This window comes from Lepidothrix coronata, unplaced genomic scaffold, assembly GCF_001604755.1.
Source record: "Lepidothrix coronata isolate B3197 unplaced genomic scaffold, Lepidothrix_coronata-1.0 Scaffold131, whole genome shotgun sequence".
Classification (NCBI taxonomy): domain Eukaryota; kingdom Metazoa; phylum Chordata; class Aves; order Passeriformes; family Pipridae; genus Lepidothrix; species Lepidothrix coronata.
In genome coordinates, this window is record NW_016690311.1 from 908,111 (window position 1) to 930,208 (window position 22,098).

The following is a 22,098-nucleotide window of genomic DNA, read 5'->3' on the forward strand; positions in this document are numbered from 1 at the left end:
GTGCTGTGGTTTGTTGGGAGATTTAGCACATCCACAAAGCCAACAGGCTTCTCTACCTTCATTTCACAGAAAGAACACCTAAAACGTTGAGAAATCACTGTCCAGACAGGAGCAGGCACAGTACCAATCCTTTAAAGCATGTTCTCTATCTCCCTACGCTGCTTTGCAACCAGCAATAGCAGCACCTCTCATTAAATGATAATGTGCATTACTTGTACACAGCACTTAATAAATAAACCAACAACTGGGCCCTTTCACATGTCTCGCTCCTTGCCTTTCCCTTGGCAAATGACGTGCAGAATCTGCACTAAGGCATGGCTTAATTATTTTTAAAAAACACCAACCATGAGCAATAAACAAGATGACTAAATGTATCCTGGGACTTGCATTTTGCAGTCCTTCTCTTAATTTAGCACTGTTTCAGCTCACTGAATCTCAATCTCATTTCAATGTCCTTTTGGTCTCTACTATCCCATCTTAAGGTTGCATGAATAGGAGTGATGAAGCAGACGGGTGTCGATGAAAATCGCCTTGGGCATCATCACACCTTCTGGAATACTTAAATTTGAATGTATGTGCTATCACAGGAATACATAATTCCCAAGTGCATAGGAACACTCAAGAAATTAGACAGCTGGCGAGAAAAGAGAGACATTCATCTGTGAAAGAGAAGGTGCATGAGCTCAACCCTTACTAGACACCAGAGAATCCATGTGAAAGCAGTGCTGTGTGGGCTCTAAAGGTCAGGGAAAACACAGCCAGGGCTTGCACTTACTTGATACCAGCAAAACCAACTACAAGAGGTAAGTCCACAGAAACAAGCCTTCATTATTCTTCAACACAGCTTCTAGTGTAAAATACAGGAGAGGAGGGACTGCACATGAGACCTTTGGGAGCAGGATCACCATCCACAGTCCCAGCAGAGTATTCCACAACTGTCCAGGAGGCTGCTCACAGCAGTGTGGCTGTCTGGGTGACAGTCAGAGTAAGGGAATCCTGTGGGGCCTACCTTTACTCTGGGGAAAAACTTAGCCACTTAATCTAAAGCAAAATTTTTGTCCCCACAAGGTAAGAACCATTCCTGCAGAGCAGCTATGAGTAAGCATCAGAAGAGGTTCTGAATTCCTAATTAAAAAAGGTATTAAATCACTTGCATGAAGACTTCCCATAATAGATCACACGCTTGCATCTGGGTAATAACTTTTTAGTGCAGTTTTTGCTGTGCCTAATGACTTGTCCACAGCCTCCATTTTCAGAAAAGGGAACGTCACAGCATAAATCTCAGGAGCATTATGGAAATACTGTCACACACACAAAAGGGGATTTGAAGAGCTGGTCAGACCGAGCTAACAGCAGAACCCTCCAGGTGCAAAGTCAGGCACAGTCTCATTGGAAAACTGTCTCCTGGGCATGCTAAATAGCTGTCAGTGAAGAAATCGTTTATCAGGGATTTGGACACCACTTTGTACCTTTCAGCCTCAGACAGAGGGGCTAAAAACAACCGCCCTGAAGTTCCTGTTCCTGTCATGGTCACCAGCAGCATCACTTAACTCACAGAGAGCAAAGCTGAAAATCTCTCCTGGAAGACCTTTCTCCAACAGATGCCCTAGGGCAGACTGACCCTGTGCTCAGAGACTCACTCCAGGGACGAGGACTGCACCTCAGAAGTGATGGTGTCTGATGTTACCTGTACCCAGGGCTCAGTCACCGGCCTTAAGACATTCCTAAGTCTCCTGGAGGTTTCCTAAGGAGAAAGAGCTGCAAACATCTGCACAGCTGTGAAATGAAATCATGCAACTGGAAAGGCAAGCCAATTGGTATGGGTAATTAACACAGCTTATATTTAATGCTGAAGCCAATTAGAAGAGGGAGGAAAGGGGAAAAAAAGGAAAAAGAAGCAGTTACTTCCTAAAATTTCCTTTTGCTTTGTTTTTCACCCAGCATCGTGAATTTTGCTTACACAGGGCTTAGCTAAGCTTGTAAACCTAAATATGAATGCCTGCTTAAAACTTGCAGCCACTCAGTTCTTGTGCCTAAGCTTTGCCTTATCTGGAACAGCCCTGCCAGGCACAGCATCAACAGCTGTACTGGGAGATACATAACATGAATTATGGGCTAAACTCTGCTCTCTCTCACATCAGTTTAAACCCCTTTAGTTCAGTGGAGTTAAATTAGTTCTACAGCACACGGAATATTTATTTGTAATTTATACATCTCGGAAGGACTTTTCTCATTTTACCACAGGGGAGTGTGCAGGGCATCCCCAACTAATTTTGGCAGCAAAACACTGACTGCAACAAAACGCTCTTATCATGCTCCTATCTGTGCAAAGCCAACGGGCAGAACTTCACACTCCAGGGCCTGAGACGGGGGATTCCTGAATGAAAAGACCAGATTTTCCCCTTCTGCAGACAGAGAAGAGACCCCTGTTAGCCAGCCTCCCTTCCTGCAGGGCTTCTCTCTTTGCTGCTCAGTGCCCATCTCCCAGAAGGAGAGGGTGACCGAATGGCACTGAGGAAGGATGCTGTGCACTTCCAGTCCCTCTTTACAGTCAGGCAGCGGGCTCTGATGGACATGGCACACCAATCTGAAACAAAAACCCTGGCTGAAGGATAAGGATGGAGATCTGGTACAGCCTGTCGAAGCAGAGATAAGCAGCTGAGCTGTCACAGCACCTTGAAACAAATCAGGGAGCAGGATCAGAACAAGCACAGAGATAAAACAAGGCACTCCTGTCTCCTAGGGCAGCGGGTAAGAGAAAGGAGATGGGAGAGGTTTAGAAGTTTACCAAAGACATTACTTTATCATCAGAGTGAATTTCTAGAAAGGCTCAAGCCCTTGGTCATGACAAACAACATAAGATGTGATATAGAGTCAGATGAGACTCATTGAGTGCCCTCTCTCCAGTACTGCCATACAGTACTGAAGAAAATTACATGGAAAAAACCCCAAGCAATGATGATTTGTCTTTTCTCCTTCAAAAACAACAATCTTCATTCCCACCTATTCTCTGAGCCACTGCACAACCCCTGCACTAGGGTTGAAGGTGCTCAACCTCCAAATAAAGACACTTCCAAAATAAAGACAGCTCACACCTTTGTCCTTTCTTGGCTGTGCTAAAATGCACAGACAGGAGGGCCAGATTCTTCCCCCACCAGTTTTTTACTGCTTTTACCCCAAATGGTTCAGCTGAGGTCAATGCAGGGACATATGATTTTCACTACTGTGTATCAAGGGAGAATGAGACTTATCTGTGTGCCAAAATAGGTCCAGGTGAATACACAGCATTTATTTACAAGGCACGTAGGACCTTGCTGTTGTTTGGGTCTCTTTGTTTTCTTTTGTTCTGCTTACATCAGAGAAAGGTAATGGAAGATGCTGAAACACTGGTACGGCTGATGAGCACTGCTACAAGCATGGGTTACTCTTTAAATATATCCATCAGCCTCTTTAGAGGCTGTAGAACAGGGGTACTGTGGCTGCATCTTTTGTGCTATTCCCAAACCCTTCAGCAACCCTGTTTTCAGGCCGTGCAAATGGCAGCACTACTACCACAGCTCCTGGAAGGGCATTTTGGAGACATGCAGACAGCAGACCTCAGGTCAGCATGCAGGGAAAGGGGGGTATAAAGCCCTCAACCATCTGCAAGAATACAGTTCCAGTGTGAAAAGCAGTAAAATCCTGCTCACATTGGGATTTGGGATATTTTTCAGAGGCATCTGCGGGTTAGGACATAATACACAAAGGTTTTTTCTTACACAACTTATTAAAAGCACTACCAATAATACACTGCAAACCCGACCTGAAATAAACCTTACCATTTCAGGTCTGGCTTTCTCTACAACTGTGCCATCGCACTGAGGCAGATAATCCTCACATGAAGGGACTGGGCTTAAAATGTCAGCAATCCAGCACAGAGCCTGAGAAGAAATAGAAGGCCAGTATTTACTGCTGTCCCAAGAGCCACACTCTTAGCACACGACTCATCTGATCACTTGGCTGCTAACTCTGCTGCTGCCCTGCCTCTCTCAAGATCTGCAAACAGCTCCAAAGTCACTAAGATGCCTTCAAACATCTTTTTGTCAAAAACTGCTGGTTTTCCACCAGGGAAGATGAAAGAAGAATCTCTCACAGACCTCGACCAGTGCTTTTGGAAATCCGCTCCTGGCCAGGGAATCACCTTTCCCCATTAGTGATGTGGAGCCAAGGTTAGCACCCCTGGCATGGCACTCAGCTGAAGAGCAGCCACTGCCACTGCTGTGACTTGGGTGTTTTAGCTGAGGGCTGGCATTTCAAGGACACTTGAGAATATAGTGACCAACTCCACAAGTTAGGTGAAAAGACGTCCTACCAGCTCGAGTGGCCCCGTATCACCCTCCACCCCAGGACACCCTATGACAAGGCTGTCATAGAAAAGGGAAGTCTTCCAGTGAATCTTACTGTTCAAATATAAGCTACTCACCCCCAGGCCAGGCAGCATCCCCTGCCAAAGCACGCAAATCCTGGGATGCTGGGCAGTGAGCAGTACCTCATGCCTTTGCTGAGCTGCTTCCTTTATCAAGGAGTGGTTTGTTTATTATAAAAAGTACACAAACAAACATGGTGTGAATGACCTCAATGAGCATCTAAACTGACACCCCAGAAGGCTGTTTTGCCTGGCCATACATTATCTGTCTCTAAGGCAGCACTGCTCAAAAATGCACCAAAAACTTCTCTGAGATGTTTCTATCACTGCCCTCATCACCAGAGTACCTGAGGGCCTTCAAGTCTTGTATTAAGCAACATGACAAACATGTCACATCTGGGTCATTCTCTCTTTCCTGCTCTTCTCAAGAGGAGAATTAAGTGCAGTAAATTGCTTTCATTGGACTTTGGTTTCCTGTGTCTGTGGTGCTGTGTCTGCAAGAGGAAGCAAGGTGAAAGAAACCCCTCTAATGCAGAGAGGAAAAAAGGACAAGCTTTCTGTGGTGGCCTCTGGTTTCTGTGAATGTTATCCTAGAGCCTCTGCTTGGCTGGTCTGGTTTTGGAATTAGAAAGTCCCAGGACCCTCAAGCAACACAACTGTCAAACCCACTCCCTTCCTAAGGCATTTCCATAGGTATTAGCCCAAGTGCTGGAGCCATCCAGAAGACATCACACCTGGCTCACACCTCTACAGGAAGCCAGAGCAGGGAGAGGATGAGTGTGATGGACTTGCATAACTCGTATCACACTGCAGCATTCAGTGTTGGCTGCATTTTCCTGAAGGCTCATGGCTTCATGCCCAGACATTGTACATTTCATGATGATAAAAAGACCCACTCAGTTGAAGAGCTGACTCCTGCAGCCCTTATTTTAAACACAATTCTTGCAGAAATGGTCCTACATCTGGCAGCAAGAAGGCTTGTGCAAGGAAGGACAGACCCTTTGAGCAAAAGTGGGATGAACAGACCAATCTAAATAAGTACACGTAACCCAGAAGTGTGCTTTTCAGTATTGATAGTAGTAATTTCCCCTAGATAGAGCCTAACTTTCTCTGCTGAAGCAATAAAAATACCTAAAATAGTGAAATTGTAGGTTCTTATGGAAATTTTGTTCCAAGCACAGCTCTCTTCCTTCCTTCTCTGAAGGAGATTTTTTGAAGCATTTTGAAAAGTAAGCCAGGCTGCAGCACTTTCCCTGATTGGGAATATTGTTTTTAAACCACTTAGTGCAGATTCCTGCTGCTCTGGTGCAGTGCAGGGCACAAGGCATCAGCAGTTTCTGTGCCTCTATGAGAGGACAGCAATGGAGGGAGGGCAGTCTGCCCTCAGCTCTGCTCTCTCCCGAGTGTCTGCCCGCAGTGCTTGTGCATTCCCATGTAATGCAGCCAGGCAGTTCCAGCTTTCCTTCCACCAGCTTGGGAAGCTCCTGGAAAACCACTAAGAACTGGCCACTTGGAGGGAAGGGGATATGGAAACAGAGGGGTAATATCCCAAAAGCAACCCCCTCCTGCACTGCTCCCTACTCCTGGAGGAGGCTTCATACCACCTTGGCAATTCTCCACTGTGAGGACGTGCATCGAGAATTAAATTTAAGGGTGGAATCTCTGCAGTGATCCAGAGAAAAACTGCCTCAAATCCATAATGTTTCAAGCTAACTAATCCTACAAATTGGAATGGAAATAAGCCATTCATCATTTTCTCCTTCCAAATTAACCAAGATCAATCACTACTTGCAGGTGTTTCACAACATCTGGGCAAGACAAAAGTGGGGATTTGGGGACCAGATCAAAGAGGACAGAACAAGACCCTGCCCTTGAATGGGATTGGGTCAGAGAGGCCTCTGATAAAGCTTTAACTGAGTGACTTGAAGCTTTTCCCAGCTCCTCTCTCTCACCTCTGGCTGTAGCTGCCAGAGTGTGTCCCTGCCAGCTGTTTCCTTTCTCGTAGGACTACCAAAACCCAGACAGTGAGGATAAGATAACGTACCTACACCTGATGGCACCAGTTCAGATGGACACTCAGACAAGTATTTATCTAAGCACATGCTTAACTCCATCCCTATTTAGCAAAGTCTTTACGTACAGGCCCAAATTTATCTCTCTATGGCTACATGAGACATAAGCCTCTCATTAACACCTCTTTTTCTCAATCAGGGCTTATGTGCCATTCTTAGCTGCAGGACAACGCTCTGCATACGTGGAAGCCCACATTTCTCCTCTGCTTCTCAGTCCCCTCTGGCCTCACCATGCAGGAGGCAGAGCTATCTGCAGCAACTCAGCAGCATAGAGATGGGGCAGAGGAGAGCATGGTGGAGAGAGAAAAAAGCAAAGCAAGACTTACGTTGGCTTTGAGGCTTCAGCCTGGTCAGTCTGCAGTTTCTCCCCACCTTCCACTTCCATGGTGCAGTACACGATACGGTTGGGGGCCAGCGACTTCAGACCCTGCACCTCCATGATGACAACCTGCCGGGAGAGAAAGAGAAATGTAAGAGAAGCAGCCTCCTTCAGACCTTGCTGTGGCTCTTGACCCAGCCAGTGCTGGGGGCCTTCATGTGTTGCTGGCTGTTCATGGTGGCAGGTGGGCTGGGACAGTGGCACTGCCCAGGCTGAGTTGCAGCCAGCGAGGTCTGTGTGGAGATCAGGACTCCCTCTGCCTGCACATGGGCTTGTTGAAACCTTTGGGTGCCCAGGGCTGTACCAAGCTTCAGGAGATGGACTTCACAGACATGGTCCTGCCCCACCTAGAAGTGCCTAAAGATGTGTAATCCAGGAAAAAAAGCCAACAACTACTCAGCTTGTGCCAAGACAACAATAAGAGTAATCACACAACAGTTTGGGGTTGACCTCTGAAGATCATCTAGTCCAATTCCCACATCGTGGCAGGGACATCTTTCAGTAGATCAGGTTGCTCAGAGCCCCATCCAACCTGACCTCGAACATTTCCAAGGAAAAAGCATCTTTGCCCTAGTTGTTCCCTGTTCCTGTGTCTCACCACCCTCATATTTTCTTATATTCAATCCAGATCTACCCTTTTTCAGTTTAAAACTGTTGCCCCTTGTCCTGTCACTCTATAGTCCTGGTAAAAAAAAAAAAAAATCTTTCTCCATCTTTCTTATAAGAAACCTTTCTTATTAAGAAATCATCATCTTAGTTTCTTGCAGGTAATTACCCTTTTTTCTTTTTTTAAAGGTGATTAATCTCATTAACTACATACCTTAAACTTTTCTACAAGAAGCACCGGGGGAGTTTCTGTTCCTGTTTTAACACAGATATCTATGAAGTATATACACAGGGGTTTAAAATTGTTCTCCTCTGGTCTTCTGATCTGGCTTGAGCTGAAGATCCCCTTGCTGGCACACAGAGCTCCACAAACCCTCTAATGAGTGCACATTTTCAGTAAAAGCTCTCTTGCAGCAAGAGTTTTCAGCACTGAGTGGTGCCCAGACCTGCCAGCTCCTGAAGTCAGTGCTTCACTGAGCTTTGGCTTCCCACCAGATGGGGTTCAGCTGGAGCAAAGCATTGTAGACGCTCTGTTGTCAAGGGTAAGTCCCTTCACACATGGCTGTACACGATGCACAGGCTTCTGCAACAGGGAGGTTTATTGCTTTGTGATAGTTCCCTGCTCCTCCAACAGGAATGCTTGGAAGTCAGGCTTTGTTTAATGCTGCTCCTGAAGGCACGATCTCTGGGTTCACAGCCCTATTTCTAAATAAGACTGAACTGAATACTATAAAGAAAGTTTCAGACATCTAGTGAGTTAAACTCTGAGACTGGACAACCAGTGTCATTAAGTTTTGCATTGGCATGATATGTATAAAAAGAGACCCTTTTAGGAAGCAAAATAAACAAGAAACTACACAAAAATAGAATTTTCTGATTTTTCTGCATCCTACATTTTTGACTCTATCCTAGTAGTTGTTTTGACAATGTAACATAAACCCACTCATTGACAGACAACCACAACTCTGTATGGGTGAGCTGATGACTCCTTGAAGTAAATATGCCTGCAAATAGACCACAAATATGTTTGCACAAAACAACTGAGTTGGCTGAAAACAGCTCCTGAGCAACACTGTTCCAGGACTGAGGCAGCCTGTGTCAGAGGTAATGGAGGTCCCACAGCATCCTGCCTTCCCCCGGGCTGCACAGACAAACTGCTCGACAGAGTAGAAAGTCAGTGTTCAACACAGAGCAAAGAGCAAGCCAGCACAGCACAGTACTTCCACACAAACTGCAAGCCAATCTGTTGGGTGCATTTAAACCCCAGCAATTTTCAACAATTCTTCAAAGAGGAAGTAATTCTTGCAGCAAAATACAGCGACCCCTCTAACTGGCAATAATTAAACACACTGACATTTACAGTGTTGCATTATTGTTTTGGTTTTGGGGGACAGTACAGGTTCAGGTTTACTGGGGTACACTCAGTAACAAACTGCATGAGGAGGTCAGTTGATGCAGATTTCTGAGCCATTTGATATACCTCAGCAGCAAATGCCAGACAGCATATATCACACAATTTGTTCCAACAAGATGAGTGAGACACCCAAAAGGACACAACATTTGATCACAGGCAAAGCTTCCAGTAACCAGGGAGGAGCTGTTCCTCATGGAGATCAGAAAGTGATTTCTACTCACCTTGCTTCAGCTAACTGAAGTTTGAAGGGAGCAGAACTTGGCTGCTGTGATTTTTACTCCCACAAACTCTGCACCCTGTGGTGTGTGAAACTTACCTCCAGGGAGAACGACAACACGACGTCTGACTTGGAAAGCTGGTTCTCATTTTCTTCTCCCATGTCAATTATTGAGGTGTTGTGGCTACGTTTCAGCTTCTGCAGCTTGAACTCGGAGCCTCCTTTAGACACAGGCATGCTCTCCAGGTTTGCCATCAGGAGATTGACAGAGGACTTCAGTTCCTCAATGTACATGTTCTCCATTTCTTTGGACACAAACTTGGGAAACTTGCGTTCCTTGGATTTGGAAACAAACACAACAGAAAGAATGGCTGTGACAATCGGTAACCACTTGTTGCACTGGAAGAATCCGCCAGGAGTATCTGCAGAGGTTTGCTAGCAGGGAACTCCCACAAACCAGATGACAAATTACAGCTTCCCCCTGGGTAATGCAGAAACATTATTAGCTTCCGTAGAATTACTACTTGGTACTTGTCCAACTTTCCTGTTTGTTGCATGGACTTGCATTTCATTGATTTTTCTATCAGCAAATGGATTTTTTCATATGTATGTATTCACAATTACAAACACTCCAGGCCAACTCTCAGCTGAACTTTGTGACTGACAGCAATTTACTAAGGATTCAAAGGATGTTGACAGTAAGGGACTTGTCTTCCAGTCTCCCAAATGCACCAGTTCTTTTTAAAGCACTTCTGAGCAGTCGCTCCATCAGTTTTCTAGGTATGAAAGGAGCCCAAAGAGGGAAAACCAGCAATGTGTGGGCAGTAACATGTGGTCCCACCTGGAAGAAGGGGTAAAACACCCTTCCCACTACTTGCCAGGGCCTGAATCTCCCTCCAAGACAACAACCTTTCATTACAGTGCTGCTTGTTGTCAACAGGAACTTTAAAGATTAAAAGCAAAGCTGACAGTGAGAGAAAAACATGATGTTCCCCAATGCATGTTCTCAGCTTTGAAGTTCTCAGCTTTGAACTTCTGCCCATCACTGGTCTGAGCCCTGTCTTCTGACAACTTTTCCCATGCCCTGAATCTGCTCAGGATTCGAGCATCTCTCAGTGGGTTACGAGAGACTGTGAATGGTGTGTGACAGCGAGGCAGCATCTGCAGCCAGGGAATGTGAAGCTGACGTGCAAAGTATCTTGGTAGCAATTCATAATATTGTAAAAAGCTGTTTGTAAAATGTATGCTAGAAAAGAAAACAAGGTCATGTTTCTTCTAGAAGACTGTCATCAAGCTGCTGAAAAAGTACTCCACTGCACTAGTTTTTGCATCAGTCCTCGTTACAAGCACAGCTCACAGCAGCACTAGCACCAAGCAGTTAAAATATAGTCATCTGTTTCCAGTCTCAATCTTGGGAAGCAATTCCCCCATGTAAATTAGACCTGGTGCAAGATAAACTACCTAATCAGTCTGCTTTATTGTCTGTGCATTGTATAAGTTGCAAGTCACCCTTAGGAAAAAAAAAAAAAGTAACTGTTTTGTGGATTTTGAGAACTACTGCTGAAGCAATGATGTTCAGACATTATTGCTTTTTTACCCTGCTGCCATCCATCTCTCCAGGGACTTCAATTTTGGCACTCCCTCCACAAACCTCTTCAGAAGTGCAGCAAGACTGAGACATTTCACTGTGTGCCACCAGCAACATCTCATATTAAGGCTAAAAATGTCTAAAGTGACAGAAAACAGTTTAACTGTTGAGAGACTATTTGACTGATGATGGAAATGCAGAGATGCAGGTGTAGTCTCTAGTTACCCACTGGATTGGAGATAAAGCTGGGGAAAGCCTCCAGTAAGGCGTTATAAGAGATGCAGATAACAGCAAGATTGGGTGTTAGTCAGCTCCACGTGTACTTTGAGCAGAGAGAGGATCAGCAATGGAGACAAGCATAGAGAGAAGCAGAGTTAAGAGACTGCAAGAAATGACCAGTCCAACAAGCTGGAGCAGAGTGTCCCAGCCCCAGACAGATACATCACTCTGGTCTCATCAAAAGGTCTCATTTAGTTGCCCCTACACGCGCTCCTCCTTGTCCTTGAGGCCAAGTGACTTGAGTGGGGGAAAAGGCACCCCAGGACAGCAGAGCACTTGCTACTGCAGAGAAATACATGTCTGCCTTGGCACCACTAAGCTCTCAGCTGTAATGCTGCTCTATTTGGCTGCTGGAAAAGTACAACACGCAGAATGAAAAGCCCGTCCAGATCCAGCTTTAAAACATCTGCTTGACTTTGAGTGTGATCCTCAAGCCGCCTGGCTCCAAGGCTGGGCTTATGTGCTTTGATGGAGTCAGGCTCAGTGGGGGACCCTGCCTAACGCTGCCCTAGTGCTGTGCTGAGCTGCACTCTCCTGGGCACACGGGAAGGCAAAAAGACCCAGAGCTGTGCCCTGGTATCCAGAGGCAGGAAGGCTGGCGTGCACAGTCACTGTTCAAGGTCACACGACAAGTCAGACGAGGGCGTGCAGAGCCACTGGTTCTGCAACACTGCAATGCTAAAGTCCCGTTAGACTCCACAGCCTTTGATGCCTCTGAAATGCAAATGTCCTAGTGTGAATTTCTTAATTTATTAGCGAGGCATTAATTTGCCTTGAGCATGGAATCTCCAAGACAGCCACCTCAGGGCTGGTTTCACGAGCACTGTAAGCCTCCCTGTGCAGCAAATCTGTATTAAAAGCTGCAAATTGGAGATAAAATTGGAAATGCTATCCTTTCACTGAGCTGAATTGTGAACCTGCCCTCTGCTAGAGGGAAAGTAGCCTTGCCCAGAAAGGAGGATACAGAGAAGGATTCAAAAGGTCATTTGGATGCCTCCAAAAGACGGTATTCATAGGTCTGAAAGAACAAGGTTTCTCATAGGCAGATGCTGGTGGGACCTGACATTCTGGAGAGAAGGCCTGCAGCAGTACCATGAAGGAGATTTAATATCAGTAGCTGCCAACTGGATCACAGGTAAGTCCCTTTTACTCGAAACCACCCTCCAAGCTGCACGGTTGTATTTTGAAGGTTGAATTCTGCAGAGGGATATGTCAGGTTATGTTGAGGAGTTTCCCCTGACTGTCTCTCGCAGGGCCACCAGTGTCATGGTTTGTTTTCAGCATCCTTAGGGGAAGAATGAAAATGGAAAATTCTCTTTTGCAAAAAATAATTCATGAAGATGCAGCTTCTGCTGGCTGCTACTGAATCATGCATATTGTTGTCCCACATGCCATAAAGAGAAAATGAAACAACAAAACCAGGCAATCTCATTCTGGCACTCAGAGCCTGGCTACCCATCTCGGAACCAGAGCAGCCGTGCTCTGCACAGGGGCCTACATTTCACTGCGAACGAGTACTGTAGGTTTTCTTGACAGGAATAAAATGGCAAAGGGCCAAATGCTGAACAAAAGAGCTGCAGTCAGTTTGCTGTTTTGCTGCACCACCATTTGGCCATGTCGTCCTTGGCCACCTCAGTAATTTTATCAGTGAAGTGGGGAAAACCAGAGCCTATGTCCCTGAAGACGCAACAGCAGCAGCTGTTTAACAGAAGTGTTAATGAGGAGGAGCTGTGCAGGCACCAACAGCACTCTTGCTAATGCCTGATCATAAATGAATGTGCTCTGCTTTTCATACCCAGGGATATCAGTGTGGCTGCAAACAGCTCTGATATTACCTTTCTTATGAAAAATCCTGATTTGGGCACAGGTCAGTGCTGGGAAAGCTGCTGCTGAAAGGCAGGCCCCTAGACTGAGATTGCCTCTCTGATTAGACCTTTTTCTTTTCCTTCTAGTAATGGTTTCTTGATTATCAAGAATGGCCAGATAGATCATTCCCAATGACTTCAGCCCCTTTAGGGCTTTATCAGAGCATCTAATTAGAGGCAAGGATAAAATCTTGGCTTTACTGATGTCAACAGAACCCTCTCCATCTGTGGTCCATCAGAGGCCACACAAATCTACACTGTGTGAGGGTGTGATTTGCTCCTAGAGAGACAGCTCCTTACAGAAGGGTCTCTAGGGAGCTTAGCCAGGTGCTTGGTTACCAAAACTCTTTGGAGGTCCTGTGCCTGCTGCTCCAAACAGCAGCAGTGCCTGCAGGGTGCAGTGCTGGCCTGACTGCTCTCATGCATAGTGTGAACTTGTCTGGGACAACACATATGAAGTACCTTTACTGAGGCAGCATCTACCTACAGGGAGGAAACTGTGGCTCCCAGCAGCCCAGCAACAGACACAAATCCCTTCAGGGCAATTTCTGTCTCCTTTGTACATGCCATCACACACCTTATTGCCCAACACAGAAATTTGACAGAGTCTGACAATATCTTTGTCACTGGTGAGGATTTGTAAGGGATTTTGCAGGAACCCAACCTGTCCCAGCTCATCAGGACATTCCAAGGAACGCACATCATAACAGCTTCAACAACAGCTTGTTGTTTTGTTTATAGTTAAAAACCTGGTAATTTTTATATGGTGATTACTGGGAGAAAAAACCCATAAGAGAATGACAGAACCTGCAGGCTGCATCAAACTACTTATATATGAAAAGCTTATTAATAACAGCAGAATTTTTTTTACCTTGGCAATTTGCTCTGCCATTTGGAGACGTCCATCCAACTCACGCCTGATCTGTGCTGCTTGCTCATCTGGGTTGTCCAGCTGTATCAAAACAAAAAGCGAAAATTAACCAATGCAGCACCTTTACGAGCAGTTCAGTTCTTCCAGCTGACCACCTGCACTACATTATCAGTGAAGTATAGCATAGAGGGAGTGGTGATGGGCCACCTTTCGGAACAGAAGCCCCCCCAAAGGACGCCCACAATGCTCACCATCAGTGAGCACCAAGACAGACAGTTTTGGTACCTGCCCAGCTGCCTCTTGTAAGATTTCTCACCCTGAGATCTTATACCCACTTTGCCCTGTGATCCAGCCTTGCAGCAAACTCTGATGGTGACTACCTGAAACCCTGGAAAGCGGGGTGCCCTCCAGAGGTATCACTTCACTGGCTCTTGAGAAGCCACAGCACCCTGTGCTGGGGCAGAACACTCGGCAGCTCCAGATCACCAAGCCAAACACCCCTGGCCCTGCTTGCCACCCAGAGAAAACATAAGGCAGCTCAGCAGAAATGCACAGCAATAGCATTTGCTTATTTTCTTTCTCTTTCCCTCCATATTGCTGCATCCCTGTGCTACCACCTAATTCATGCCATCAGTTTTCCTGCAGACTTCAGCAGAGATTTTATGGGGGTATTTTTGGGGTGTTTTTTGCAATGCACTGCCCACAGCCCTGTGGTTCAGTGTTCGGCATCTGCCCAGCTCTGAAATGTCTTCTGAGGGTAAAATGTTGTTTCTGCCAGTTAAGTAAGTGATTACAGCACAGGTGGAAGAGGCACAGTGACTGCTGCAAACAGTTTCCTATTGGTAGGACTTGGAGCAGGTCTGTTATTTTTAGTGGGAATACACAGGCATGAAATCACAGAACAGCAAAAATGCACAAAATCAATCCGACAACTGCTATAATGAGGTGGCAATTTTATAGCTGTTTTCCAGATTCTCACTGCTCCTTAGACTCCTTTGGGGTCATTTTGGCCACGGCACAAGGCTAGACACGTGGTCAGCGGGGTGGTCATGGCAGTGCTCCACCCACGAGGCACAAACCCAAGCTCAGCCTGATGCAAAACCTTACTGGTTTAGTTCATCTCCTTGAGCCAATGTGACTTCAGGCGGGAGGGCTGGCTACCCCCCCCAAAAATGCTGCCTTTGTTTTCAAACTATCAGCTCCTTTTGGCTCCCAGCAAAAGTAATTGCCACAAGCCGCTGTGGGTCAGCTCTCCCATCGACTGCTACGTGCAAATGAGCTTTGTTTGCTGGATTGGGGTTGTAATAATCACCTCCCTGGGCTTCATCCTTCTCTAGAGACAAACTGCCTGACACAAGAAAGGCTCAGCTGGTGCAGTGCAGTCTGGAAAGTTACAGCTACAGCAAGTTCTGATTATCAGCCTGACGAACAATCGGCTCGGCCGTTGGTGGCCCCTGGATGGGCTGAAACACAACACTTTTCCCCCAGCCCACCACTTTCTGCGGCACCTCCTTGGCCTTCTGCCTGTGCATCCCGCACCTCCCCTCTCCTGCAGACCTGCACACATGCAGGTGTTTATTTGCACACTGCTTCACCTCTTATGATTTTCCAGAGAGATAATACTGACTTTGGCTGAGATCAAAGGAAAGTGTATTTCTGATTAGCTTTTGAATGTCTTCATTACTGTTTTAACTCAGGAAAACTACAAAGTGTCCTGACTATGATACAAATCCACTGAAGCTTCAGTGGTTTCATTCACACCACCTGCACCACATAATCTTTCATCTTTATATTCCTGATCCCAAAGATAGCACAGAGACATGGAGCACCACCACCTTTTGGGACAAGCTGCCTCCATTAATTTCTCTGTGAACAAGTGCACCTCGCAACTATCCTGCATCAGTGTGCAAGCAGCTGTCAGAGCTGCTTCATTAAGGGTAGGAAATGTACAGTCCCAGATTTCCACTTCTTTGCAACTCTGAAAGAAGGGGCATTATTTGAATTCCATCTGAGCTACAGTAATTGAGGTTAATCACACACTACCCAAAATAACTCAGGCGCTAAATTTAGAAATCGAGGATGCTGCTGTGGAGGAGGGTTGGTTCTGTGGTATGATAAGGAGCCAGCAAACTGCCTCATGCTTTCTGCACTATCTTGATTTTGCAGATGTTTTCCAGTGATGCTACAGGTGTCAATGAAAGATCTGACTGCAGAAGATTATTTTTCTTAGGAGGCAACAAGTACCTCAGGCAGCCTCCATGGCTGTGGTTGAGGGGGTGAGGTATCGCTTTCCAGGGCTGCACTTCCCAAGATTAAGTAGCGATGCCAAGCCAAGTAACCCAGTATTTAAAAGAAACAAAAAATCTTTCCAGGCTGTATTTTTGACTCGGCATGATGGCTCCATGGCAAAAACTGATCTTTGGGAAAGCAATCACAGCCTGTAGTAGCCAAAATAACATTTTCTTCTTGTTGTCTACAGAACAGTACTAATGAGGCAGCCCCTGCCTGTCCTCCTGGCACCTTTCAGCAGAGCTCTTGTGACTGAGAGCAGCAGCCCAACAGTTCAGCCACTGTCTCCTCCTGTGCCTGGGAAAGGCTCCTGCTGCCACCAAAGCAAGTCGAGTACATTTTACACAGTCGTAACACTATACAGGGCCATTAAGAGAATAATGCTGATGCCCATAAAATATACTTTGCTTGTGAAATAAAGCAAGGGGCAAATGTGAGGCATGCCATCTAAGCAAGACCAAACATCCAAGTAAGGCAACACAGACCATAACACCACTAAACTCCCAATTTCTTAACTAGAGAATCAGCTATTTATTATCTGCCACATGCACGCCCACTTTATATTCAAATACTTGACAGCCAAATACATAAATGATTTACAAAGTCAAAGAGAAACTGAATTAAGTTTCGTTCTGCGTTATGACTATGTTATGGGTGTGCTATGAATAAAGCAAAGATATAAATAATAAGGTTGCCCCAGTCAATTAAATGTGAAAAGTATTATAAATTTCAGTATATATGTGATTAGTCATATGCACTGGGCTTTTTTTCAGCAGTGTGCCACAAATACACGACGTACATAATTTGCAATTCTCAACTGATCATTACCCAACTGCCTGCTGGTAAATTAGATGTTTTCATATGTCTACCCGCATATGACATTATTTCTCTCTGCCTGCCCTGCAGAGATTATTGATGTTGGTGTAACAGTTGCTAAAGCAAGGAAAAAAAAAAAAAAAAAGTAGATGAAGTTCTGAGTGGAACCCAAAACTGACTGGCATCACAGCCAGCCCGTCACTGCAGGTGCTGCAGGGTAGGTGTCTACTTTAACCCCTGGTGAGGGTTCAACTGCACGAAGAAGGCCTTGCAGAAGAAGGTTTTTTTACATACAAACTGTTAATAAGGAATAATTTTTAGTGGGCATTAGTAAATGAAAGAAACGGGTTTAAAATGTTCATCATGTGAGTTTGACAATTTTCATTGCCAGTAAGAACCAGATGCTGGCCTGCAGCAGCAACCCTCTGCTTTCACCCCCCCAAAACAAAACTCACTGAGAGAATTTTCTTCATGTTATCCCAGAGGAATAGGAGATAATCCCCCTACACCTTTGAAAGGCAGAAGCAGATGCAAACCAATCAACCTAATAAGGTCTAATATCTACAGCAAGATGCACAGGCACCCACCAAACCCACACCTAAACTGTTTGACTGCTGGGTCAGAGACCTCCCACACATGAGCCAGCCTGAGCCTTGTAGTTTTTAAAAGTCCAGAGGCCAGGCTCACTTCCATTCATCCCAGGAAATGCCAAAGGCAGTACAAGGACATGAACAGGGTTACAGTGTTACTTTAAACCCCCATGTTTTTGGAATCCAAGTGTTATATATTTAAAGCTCCAACTTCAGTTTATCACAGTCGAAAGCCTAATCGTTTACAATTGCAGCCCTGGTCCCAAAAGTGATGTTGGAGCAGTGCAGGCTGCCCTCCTCTTTCCTTCTTTGTTATGGCCAAAGCAGTTCTGCTCACATTCACACCTCGGATCCACCCACCTACCTGGGGACTGAGCAGAGCACAGCTCTCATGCCGTCAGAGGGCTGCAGCTGGGGCCAACCCATCCAGCCTGGGGACCGTGCTGGTGGCACAAGTGACACACTGTACACAGCACTTGGCCAGTAAGTAAGAGCAGAGTGGATCTGGCCATGCCACCAAACATGGATTGATGGGACATGATCCCAACAGACACAAGTGAGTGAAACACGACATGGGAGCTACACCCACGCTCTGAGCTCAGCACTTCTGGAAATAATGTTGTTAGGATTTACAGTGACAGGATGCAACATACAGATACAACCTTCAATGCCTGGCATTTATGCTGTGTATGTGACAGATATTGTTGGTATAATTGCCATCAGCCCCAGCCAGAAACCACTGGGACCATTTAACAATGTAATCCCTCCCTGTCAGTCACTGCTAATGCTGATCCCTGTTTCCCAGTAAAGACAGCAAGTGTCACGACATCCCCATTCCTGATGCATAACTAGGGCTGCTCTGGAAGCATTTCCCCTCTCTTGACAAGGGTTACAACATGGTGGTGAACCCAGTCACCCATCTGTGTCATGTGCTTCTACAGAGGACCAGCCATTTGCAGTGGGATTCTGGAAAACCACATCTTAAATGCTCTGGCAGCGCAAACGCTGAGCGGCAGCAACCTGTTTTGCACTGCATTGGGAACAGAAACACATCTGGCTCTTCATCTTCTGGAAAGGAAAGCATTTAGTCCAGGTGTCCAAGAAATCCTCAGCCACTGCCTGTGCTGGTTTTCCTCCACGGCAGCATCGGCACCAGGGAATGGCCACACAGCTGGAGGCAGGTGCAGGTGGGCTGCTGCTGAGCAGGGACTGTTCTGGCTGGGGATACTCTCAGCACTAATCTTCTCTATCCCTGTGTCCAGCACACCACCATGCACCCACTTTGTGAATGATTTTCCCTGGGAGGAAAACAAGTCCCTGGAGGACAAAGACAAATGCCGTGACACGCTCATGTCCTTCCTAAGCCTGGCTTAAGTCCTCCCAAAATAATTGGTGCAGCATGTGTCATACATGGTTATGGGTGCAAAAGCCTCAAAGAGAAAGTTTCAAGGCAGCTTATCCTTTGACATGCTGGGAGCTCTGTAGCTCAGCAAATGGTTGATTAAGTATTTCAAAGCAAACATGCTCATGTGAAGGCTGAACAAGATCACAATATGGGTGACAATTTTGCAGCTTTGATGTAGGGCTTTAAGAGAGATCTTTGTCTCGTAAAAGGTGGTTTCCCTTTGTGATGCACAGTGTGAGAAAACACTGAAAAATTCATAAGCCACATCAATTAATAATTAATCTGTCACTCCAGGAGTACTCACAACTTGTGGCATCGGCATCATGGAGTGCTCCAACTGAAAAACATGTGGCCCCCAAAGTGACTCATTGCAGGGAAGCAATTTCTTAGCACATAACTGCTGTTTTAGGAGCTAAAGTGCCATGAAACAGGACAGAGTGGCACCATGTGGCACACAGCTTCCTGAGCCACACTCCATGCCAATGTCACGGACTGCTCTGTAGCATCATTTTCCCACCAACAGTAAATATTCCTCTCTATGAGTGGCAAAGGGCAGTGGGAAGGTGGCAGTCTGGCACTCAAGGCCCCAGCCTCTTCCCAGGAGTCTGAAGCAGGAAGCTTCAGCAGGATCTGAACATTCAGATGTTCTTCAACCACAGGTGGGATTCTGATCTCCCTTTAAATTGGGAATGTGACCAGTGCTAAGCTGCCTTGGAAGGGTAAGTCAATAATGTCCTGGGCAACTTGCTAACCCTCCAAGCAGCAAAGTGCAAGCCCAAGACCACTGGCTGCCTTGGGATCTGAAATGAGAGCAAGGACAGCTTCACTATGTCAGGCACCTCCCCACATCAGCAAAACCAGCAGCATCAGTACAGCCCAACCACGGATTCAGCAACTATCACTCATGCGGTTCAAGACAGGATTTTGGAAGACCTGGAGGGACCAGCAGAACATCTCTCCACCAGCTCTCAGGACTGCAATGCTGTATGATCCCTGCACATCTCAGGGACTGATCTCCCAGTGCCACTGCACAACAGGGATGCCACCTCTCCTCTGGCCAGTCAGACCTCTCCAAATCAGCCTTTTAGGTTCAGAGTCATGCAGAATTTTTCTAGCACAATTCTCCTTAATTCAAGGAATTACAATCTGCACATATTACCTCATCAAACTTTTTGTTTTTCCTCCTGTGAGCCCCTGTCAGCTCCTCACACAGCTCCAGGGCTCCAGCACCCCAAAAAGTGACAAACCCCCTCCCCTGGAGAGAAGCTCACACCATTTTGCTCATGTATAGGTGAAATGGGTCATACTGCAGGAATTCAGTTGCTTCCATTTGCAGTTGCACAGTCAGCTGTTTGCTGTGGATGTGTACCTGCTCCCACTATCCTGGCAAACTCCTGAGTTATCTAATGAACGACTGCTGCTGTGAGAGAGCACTCAGGGGGTCCTGGGAGGGTGATTTAAAACAGTAGAAAGGACTTGGATAATTCAGTAAGGGCTGATGCTTCCCTTCTTCTCTCTTAAAGAGAAATCTCATTTCATGGTCCACAAACTTTAGGGTTTCGGTAGATTTGTCAGTGAAAATATTCCCTGGGATGTAGAGCAGCCTTTCCTTGCCCCAGTGTGAATCTTAGAATGCTGCAATAAATCTCTGTGCCTCAGCAGTTGCCTGGGCTGTGCAGGTTCCCACCCATCACATCTGCCTGCAGACGCTGGGACTGTGCCTACTTCACTAGGCGAGGTCGAGAGATCCACCCTCAAATTCACTACGATCCTTTTGGATATCTGTTTATCCCACAAACTGAGCTGATTCCCAGCATATTTCAGAGCAGGACTGGTGGCTTGTGCGGGCAGAGGTTTCTCATGCCCTCCTTGCAGACAGCAGCACCCATGGGTACTGGGTGCTACAGCTCATCTGTAGAGCGCTGATGGATCAATCAGCAGCTGCTGGTGTTGTGGCAAGAGCAGACAGGTGCTAGGCATGGATCCTGTGCAGGAAAAGAGGACATCTCCCTGTGCCACCACCTGCCTACCACCACACCCCCTCTGCAGGTTTGCAAGGCTGCGCTGCAGGGCTGAGGAAAGCTGAGACAAGCAAACCCAGCATGCACCTTTCTAGGAGGTTGTGCAAAGATACCTCCAGATTTATGTGCAATGATAAATCAAAGAAAATGAAAAAACAGATTCAGCAAAACAGGAAGGGGAAGGAAAAGTGCTGCCTGCCTTTGCAAACGTTTTGCAAGCTGTTAAGAAAAGGGATGGCAAAGCACATCCACTCGAAAGACACGTCCTTCCCATCTGTGGCCAGAGAACTTTTGAACCCTGCAAATCCCTCTGCAAGATCATCCGTGAGAGGTGTACGACACTGAAAGGGATTGAAAACTAAAGCTGTCCAGAGGCTCTGACCTCTGAGCATGCCTTAATACCCTCTTCTTATGGCATTGCATAAGGATGCTTGAAGGCGTGCGGGCAGCATATGCTGAGCTGTGGCACCACCAAAGAAACTGGAGCACTGGCTGGTTGATGCTACCCGAGGTAGACCACTACATTTAGCTTGCCTGTGTTTCCTTACAGCTTATCATATGCTGAATTTCACATGAGTTAATGGGAAAAGAATCACCTGAATTTCCTAAACAGGGCAATAAACTACTATTGAGTTCCAAGTAAGTTTTACAGCTAGAATTACTCTCAATTAATTCATCCTAGTCATTATGGAAGAATGGTCTACACATCCTTAAATACTCATCTTTGATTAAAAGCTTATTGGTAGACATACTCACCATGTAATTCAAAATGGGCTTTGGCTTTTGGAGCTAAAGCAAGTTGCATGAGGACCTAGTCCAGCAAAGCTGCACTTTCTTGACACTCCGCAGGATTAAAAGTGACGGAATAAGATGTGGGAACATCTCCAATGGTCTCTATGCAATAACAGTTTTTCTGCAGAAAGCTCTAAGCAAAGAACTGACAAAGCAGAGACAGGCCATGAACAGCAAGGTTTTGGTTCCCTTATATGCCAAACAACAGGCTACCAGCAGAAAATGGGGAAAGGGAATGTAGAGGGAAGGTTATGGCTCCCACTTTTTCAAGGACTAAAATAGCAAAAATTGCAGTGCTGCTCATTGCAGTGCATTTTGATATTTGTGATGTTTAGATCTATCAGAGCCAGAGACTTAAAGAGATCGATCTCCTAAACAGGATGATGCCTTTCACACTGGTTTGACACTGCAAACTTTCCTGTGAGGTCAGGGAGAAAACAGTTAGGAGAACTAAGCCTCTAGGCAGCAAATCCTCAGCATGCAAAGAAG

General features: G+C 46.0%; 1 protein-coding gene across 2 annotated transcripts in view; it reads right to left on the reverse strand.

The window, feature by feature from the left end:
• Positions 1 to 22,098, reverse strand: part of CADPS (calcium dependent secretion activator) — a 211,882-nt gene that overhangs the window by 122,843 nt on the left and 66,941 nt on the right. For both annotated transcript variants that reach the window (XM_017826840.1, XM_017826841.1), the window contains exons 4-6: positions 13,697 to 13,777; positions 9,193 to 9,429; positions 6,804 to 6,925 (exon numbers count right to left, since the gene is read on the reverse strand). In XM_017826840.1, coding sequence (XP_017682329.1) covers positions 6,804 to 6,925; positions 9,193 to 9,429; positions 13,697 to 13,777 — 440 coding nt within the window. The remainder of the gene's footprint in view (positions 1 to 6,803; positions 6,926 to 9,192; positions 9,430 to 13,696; positions 13,778 to 22,098) is intronic.